Raw genomic sequence first — 7,310 nt, 5'->3', positions numbered from 1 at the left:
TTCCAATCCAAAGCATTCTATGATTCTATGACCCACAATACCTTTCTGTCTTCCAAGTTGCTGGAAAAGCATTCGGAAATGACAGAATGTCATCCTGGGATTTTAACATTTTCAGATATCAAGGAACACTGTGTCAGCCATCAGCAGCAAGGTTACAAATACTGGCACAATCCAGTACAAGCTGAACAGTGTGCTGCATCAGACAAAGCACAGCCAACAATTCACTCCTTCCTCCTGCAAGGTAGCCCCATTCTTTGAGTACATTTTGTTTGAGATAAATGAAGGTACAACAGGTATCTTTTGTCCAGGATTTTATCTATTGGTTGGAAATTCCAAGTTGTTGAGATGGTTACTTGATTTTCAGATCCTTCACTCAAGTTAAAAAAAAAAATCTCCTCTACTCTTTCACTCATTCAGTCTTTAACCCACCTTAGCTCACATTTGGATGACTGTGCATATACACCTCAACAGCTGCACACCAAATTTCTAACTTTCCACATGCTGTCAGCAAGGTCTACAGAAAGGTTGAATTTGGATCCCTAAACTCACATACCTGGCCAAACAGTATGTCTTCTCCCCTTCTTCCACAGTCCAAATCCATTGAAATCAGAGCAAATGTGACCACTTCTTATCCTACCCAACATTTCCTTTTATCATCCAGCCTCAGTGGCAATCAGATTGTGGTTTTATAATCTTTCTTGGTCTTTTGCCTCTTCGCTGGCATATGACCTATAGAGGCACAAGTGAGAAGTCATATTTAACTTCTTAACACGTTTAACACTAAACCAGTGAGATGGCACATTGTTTTTCTCAGCTTTTTCCTTGAGCATGGCTTGTGTGTCTCTTCCCATAGAATCGGCTGTGGAGAAAGAGCCGCTCATCACATGGTAACAGCAAGTGCATCGGTACTGACATGAACAGGAATTTCGATGCGCACTGGTGTGGTATGACATAATTTCCTTCCTATTGTTCTCCTGCCTCACTGTTAGCCTTTAAAATTATTTATTTTGAAAATATTTTTATTTACCATTTCACAAAATTGATATAAAGACAAATGCAGCTGAATATCTGTTGTGAACCAGTGAACACTTCCCTAGCTAGATACTTTTTTGGGGACCCAGGATTTTTTCCTCCCAAGGAAATCCTCCACACCAAGGACTAACCTCTTCCCAGCATGATGATAAGAGAGAGGGACCGAGAACCTGGATCCTACCACTTGCATCCCACCATAACACACCAGGCGTAGGCTGTGGGGAGAAGGAGGAAAGAGGGAAGAGGTGGCCTTTACCATGTCACCTATCCACCAAGCTGAGCAGGTGCTTCACTGTGTTGTATGAACTGGTCACCTCAGTCATCCTTTAGTAATGCTTAGCTAGCCAAGATTTCATGGCTCTCAGTGTTTGTTGTCAAGGCTGTATTGTGTTTACTTATTCACATGCACCTTAGTTCTTGACCAGTTTTTAATAGTATGCAGAATAGCTATCTTAAAATATTACCCTATAGATCAGATCCAGCTTCACTCAGTACCGACACTAATGTCTGCTATGACTTCCAGTCATTTCAGTCCATTGCTGAACTGGGAATAAATGTGCTTGTTTACCATCTGTGGTTATCCTATGGAGAAAAACATAAATTTTTTCAGGCACAAAATTATGAAGATGGGTAGTGAACACATAGATTTAAAAGTCATATTCAGTATAAATATGTCATAAAAACAGAACCTGGAGAAGTCTGAAGAAATAACAGCAAAAACCCTATGTGGTTCAGATACTAGTTTCAGGGAAAGGTTATGTAAAGTAACACATTTGACTTGTCAAGCACTTTTGGTGGTGAAAAACTTTTGAAGCAGAGAAATGATTCTCCTTTACATAGAGCAGAAGAATGCAGGTAGGTTAGAAAGTGCTTCTTTAAAGAAGTCTTTGGACAAAATGCATACCTTTCTTAGAGGGCAAAAGCAGAACATCCCCCTTTAGTAACTAGGCAAATATAGCATTTTCAGCCATGCTGTGCTTCTCTCTTAGATGTGGTTGAAAACATAGAAAGGAGAAGCCTCAGCACCTTGCAGGGTTAATGGAGAGAAAAAAAATGAATCTAAGCACCGAAGTCAGGTGCTTCCAATAACTTAAGCAGATTACTGTAAGGATCTCCCTAGGTTTCTGCTCCTTTTAGTTATATAGTCAGTAAAATTCTGAAAAACAAAATTCTGATTTTCTTAATTGGCATAAAAGTATTGCTCATACTGAATAAGATACATCTTTGCTTAGCAACTGACAGCAATGATTGAACAGCTTTGATCCAGAGCATAGGAACTGCAGATGTACTGGTATTATTGATTCCTGGAAGATGGACATCTGTTAAAGTGTCCCAGTGCCCAGGGATAAAGAAAGTCTTCTGGGTACTGAAGTACTCAAGTAAGCTTTATTCCTGCATAAGATTTAAGGATAAAATATTAATTTAAAATACAGATAGTAGCAAAGGGGAAAATTTCCAAAATTATTAAAACATGAAGAGCTGACATTTAGCACTAAATATCCTGGTTGCTTCCAGAAAGTGATTTGGCCTTATTCTCAAGATAGCAAAAATGGTGAATCCCAGTTGTCTCCTTGGTAACTTGTTCCAGTGCCTAGTGTTCTTCATTCTTAAAACCTGGTACATTATTTTCAATTTGATTTGTCTTTCTTCAGTTTCCAATTGGCAGGTGGCTTTCCCCTGAGATAATCACTTAGAACTACCTTTTTTCTGTAGCACTTCTAGATTTTAAGAAGGTATCTCACAATCTTGTTCTTCATGATTTTAAATGGAGTATTTTCATCCTATCCTCTAAGACTTTTTATCCAGTCTTTGAATATTTTTTTTTTTTTCCTTCATCTTATAAATTTTTTTTCCAGACTATAGGAGGTGAGAAATCCTACTAGGTTCACACTGATTTCCTCGCATGGCAGAGTGCACAGTTTCTTGTGTATTAGCATCACACTCTGCTCTGAACAGAAATGCAGAAAGGAAGAAGTGAAGTTAAGGAGTAACGCACACTGCGCACTCTTTTGTTACAGGGAAAGGAGCATCTCCCAACGAGTGTCGGGAGACATACTGTGGACCCTACCCAGAGTCTGAACCTGAAGTGAAAGCAGTGGCTCGCTTTATCAGAGATCACAAAGACATCATTAAAGCTTACATAACCATGCACTCATACTCCCAGTTGGTATTGTTTCCATATTCTTACACTATGGACAGAAGCAAAGACCATGATGAGCTGGTAAGGCTTCCCACCTCCTTAAGTTTCACATTTATTTCAGAACTTCTTACCTTGCTTGGTTAGGCTTGTAATGAGGGAGTCACAGTGCTCTGAAGATAAAGAATTAGGAAATAAGATCTGTCCTGAAGTTTTTAAGAACTTAAAGAAGTCTGGGCTGGTCTAGCACAGCAACCATCTTCTGAAGACTATGGAAAAATGAAAATAATTATTCCAGATTGATAGCACATCATCAACCCCTGATACTTTGAAGCTGCTGCTAAAAGAGCAGAGTCCTGGGTTTGCAGACGCCTTGAAAAGATATTTGTGCAAACTCCTGATCATGCTGTATGGCTTACATATGATTACCTGGGTGTGTAACCAAAAAATATCCTCCACATACCTAAACAATGAGGTATTCTGTTGGACACTTGTTATTTTTATTGAAGCGTTTTGCTAGGTAATATGGAAAAGATTTTATGCTTATAAAGAATTTTACATTCTTGAGCCATCAAATCACACAGTTAAAACTTTCTTAGAAGACAGAGTTCTAAACAGAAAAAGGTAGCTGCTGCTTTTTCCCACTGACCAAAAAACTCTGTGTTTGTCTGGATCTGTAGAAAGTATCCAGGCTAAAATGGGATTTGCTAACACAGAGTAATTAAGCTGTAAGAGTAAGTGGACAGCTTAGTAGTATATTTATTATGTTAAGACATCAAATCCCCTAGAGCAAGGAAATCCGTCTCCTGTACTTCCCGGGCCACTTTTGGTGTTACCTAAGCTCCAAGTGCTGGGGCAAGAAATTCTTCTATTTGCAGCAAGGGTTCCTGCCTAGCAGTAAGAAAAGAGACAAAATCATGTAAAGGAAACCAGAAAGCAGGTTTGCAGGCTTTGCTATATGGGAAAACAGCACATGTCTGAGGTGGACAGGTCACTTCATATGTTACAAGACATAAGGACAGAAAGTAAGAGAGTTTATAAAGATATAGGATTGACATTTGCACACACTGCTGTCATTTTTACTGCTTTTCAATCTTCCATGTCACTTAACATATTTTATTTTTAAAAATCATATTAAAAATTATTTTTAAAAGTAAATGTTGTATAGTTAAGAGGACTGCAAAAAGTACACAGCAAAGCATCCTACTTCATTAGACAAAGACCCAGACAGTCCAATATAGCATTTCCATTGGTAACTAGTGCCAGTGTGTTCAGAAGAAAAAAATTCAGTAATGTAAATACGGAACAAACTAACTCCAAACAACATATATTCTTGTGCTCTCCTGGTTACTGTTTAATCTCCTGAAACAAACTATTTCATATATTGCATTAATAAAAAAATGCAGTCATGAGTGAACAGTAATAATACATTTGTGACTCCTTTCCTGTAAAGCAGAAAGAGATGCAGTAATTCTGGGCATTTAAGTCTTCTTTATGGCTTAAGAGCAGAATTCCCTCAATGAAAATATTTTTCTGCTGTTTTTGTCAATGTTACAAAAATAAACAGTGATTTAAATACTGTGGCGGAAAAGGAAAAATACGAGACAAGCGGGAACAAATGGTTTGATGACACTCTGTTGCCTGAAGTGGGTGGTAACGTCCCATCTATATTTTTTATCCATCTACAGCAGAAACACAGTTTGTAGCATGGGCATACGCTGAAAATTTTAATCACATTCTGTGGGTTTTCTAGAGCCTTTTATATACATATTTAACTAATACAAGATCCAGAGCATAGTGTAAACAAATCCCGACTGAATACATATTAACTCTTATCACAAGGCTATAAAGATGTTTTATTTAATTTCAGGAAAGTCTGGCAAAGAAAGCAGCTAAAGCTATAAAGAGGACAACAAAGAAAACTTATAGACTCGGACCTGGTGCACAGACAATTTGTAAGTATGATTTTTACTACAACAGGCATGAGAGGATATCGTTGCTAGCATAGAAGACAGCTTCTGAACAGAAAATGGAAGTTCTGGTTTCAGGTAACTGTTGTCCCTTTTCCCTTCCTCCCACAGATTTAGCTCCTGGAGGGTCAGATGACTGGGCTTATGATCTTGGCATTAAATATTCTTTTACCATTGAGCTTCGGGACACAGGAACTTACGGATTTCTGCTTCCTCCTCAAGAAATTAAACCAACTTGCTTAGAAGCACTTTCTGCTGTCAAAGAGATAGCTCAACATGTTCTCCAAAATTCATGATGATGAATATAATTTATTTCAGCATGACTGCATTTACTTAGCTCAAATAATATTAATAATAAAAAAAACTTGCTGCTTTATTAAAATTTTTTTTATATAGGCAAAAAAACCCCACCCAAAAAACTGCACCCTCTATACTTCATTTCAGAATACATCAAGTTTTTTTAACTGTATCTATATACCTATACCTACAATGCTAGTTCAGTGTAGCTTCCTGAGGACAGCAACACAGATGGCAACAGTCCTGCAAATACAATTTCCCAGCACTTAATACTCAAATACACATTAAAAAACTGCATGGAAAAAATTACCAGGAGGTGTTGGTCCATTACAATCCCTGTAAGAAAGGCACTCAAACTCTGTAAGGTATCATTTAAAATGTTATTTATTAGAGATAACAGTCTAAGGAGAAAATAGCGTAAATAATCTTAGGTCCCTCTAGATGGTGGGAACCCCAGGTGGTGTAGCACTGAATGGGCCTCCGATTGACATGTGGCATGCTGAGCAGAGCCTATCCATAGAAGAAACCCCTCCATTTCAGTTATTTGAGCTATTACAGGATTTCCTTACAAGAGAACAATCCTATTCATTGTTTCTACTGTCAAACAGGAAGGATGTTCACATGAGAACTTCTTGTGCACCTGTAGATAAAGGCAAGGACACGTAGGTAAACAAATCACTGATACCAAGTGGGAGCTGCCCACAGGCTGCTCTGCTACAATTACCTGGCTAAGTTTATTTATCCTGCAGCCAAGGGTTCGTGCAGCACAACACAGGCCTGGAGGACGGGCTGCACATGCAGCACAGTGCAGGACCAGCCTGGGTCTGTTCAGGTTCACCTGGATCACCAACTCCTCCACATACGTTGTCTCCCGGGCAGGAACAATACAAGTCTAAAGACAAGCTGGCATCACGCTGGTGCACTCGCTAAATGAAAGAATGGTGCTGAAGATGAGACCCAGATGGAGACCCTCACTTGAGGGAAGGGATGCCATCCACAGGGTCCTTCACAGGCCTCAGGACTGGGCCCATGTGAACCTTATGAGGTTCAACAAGGCCAAGTGCAAGGTCCTGCACCTGAGTTGGGGCAATCCCTGGTATCAACACAGGTTCGGGGATGAAGGGACTGAGAGCAGCCTAGCAGAGAAGGACTTGGGGGTACTGGTGGAGAAAAAGCTGGACATGAGCTGGCAGTGTGCACTTGCAGCCCAGAAGGCCAACTGTGTCCTGGGCTGCATCAAAAGCAGCGTGGCCAGCAGGTCAGGGGAGGTGACTCTGCCCCTCTACTCCACTGTGGTGAGACCCCACCTGGAGTCCTGCATCCACCTCTGGAGTCCTCAGCACAGGAAAGACATGGACCTGTTGGAGCTGGTCCAGAGAAGGGCCATAAAATGATCAGAGGGGTGGAACACCTCTGCTGTGAGGAAAGGCTGAGAGAGTTGGGGGTGTTCTTCCAGGAGAAGAGAAGGCTCCAGGGAGATCTTATTGTGGCCTTTCAGTAAAGGGGGCCTGTAAGAAAGATTGGGACACTTTTTAGCAGGGGCTGTAGCGATAGGACAAGGGGTGATGGTTTTAAACTAAAAGAGAGCAGATTCAGACTAGTTTAAGGAAGAAATTTTTTGGAATGAGGGTGGTGAAACACTGTCCCAGGTTGCCCAGAGAGGTGGTAGAAGCCCCGGAAACATTCAAGGGCAGTCTGGATGGGGCTCTGAGCAACCCAGTCTCATTGAAGATGTCCCTGCTCAGTGCAGGGGGTTGGACTAGATGGTCTTTAAAGGTCCCTTCCAACCCAATTATTCTTTTCCGATGCTCTCCTGCCCAGCAGCCACACTGTTCATCACCCTCACTGTAATAGGTAGTAAACTGTTTGTTCAT

The 7,310-nt window shown here is 40.5% G+C and overlaps 1 protein-coding gene across 1 annotated transcript; it reads left to right on the top strand.

The window, feature by feature from the left end:
• Positions 1-78: 78 nt before the first annotated feature.
• LOC104524048 (carboxypeptidase B2-like) lies at positions 79-5,435 on the top strand. The gene is made up of 5 exons (XM_010166798.2): positions 79-174; positions 854-944; positions 3,051-3,253; positions 5,040-5,124; positions 5,251-5,435. The coding sequence occupies exons 1-5, from the start codon at positions 79-81 to the stop codon at positions 5,433-5,435; spliced, it is 660 nt and encodes a 219-aa protein (XP_010165100.2).
• The last annotated feature ends 1,875 nt before the right edge of the window (positions 5,436-7,310 follow it).

The sequence above is a fragment of the Antrostomus carolinensis genome, unplaced genomic scaffold (genome assembly GCF_000700745.2).
Source record: "Antrostomus carolinensis isolate BGI_N321 unplaced genomic scaffold, ASM70074v2 scaffold18784, whole genome shotgun sequence".
Classification (NCBI taxonomy): Eukaryota; Metazoa; Chordata; class Aves; order Caprimulgiformes; family Caprimulgidae; genus Antrostomus; species Antrostomus carolinensis.
This window is presented reverse-complemented; position numbering and strand designations above follow the sequence as displayed.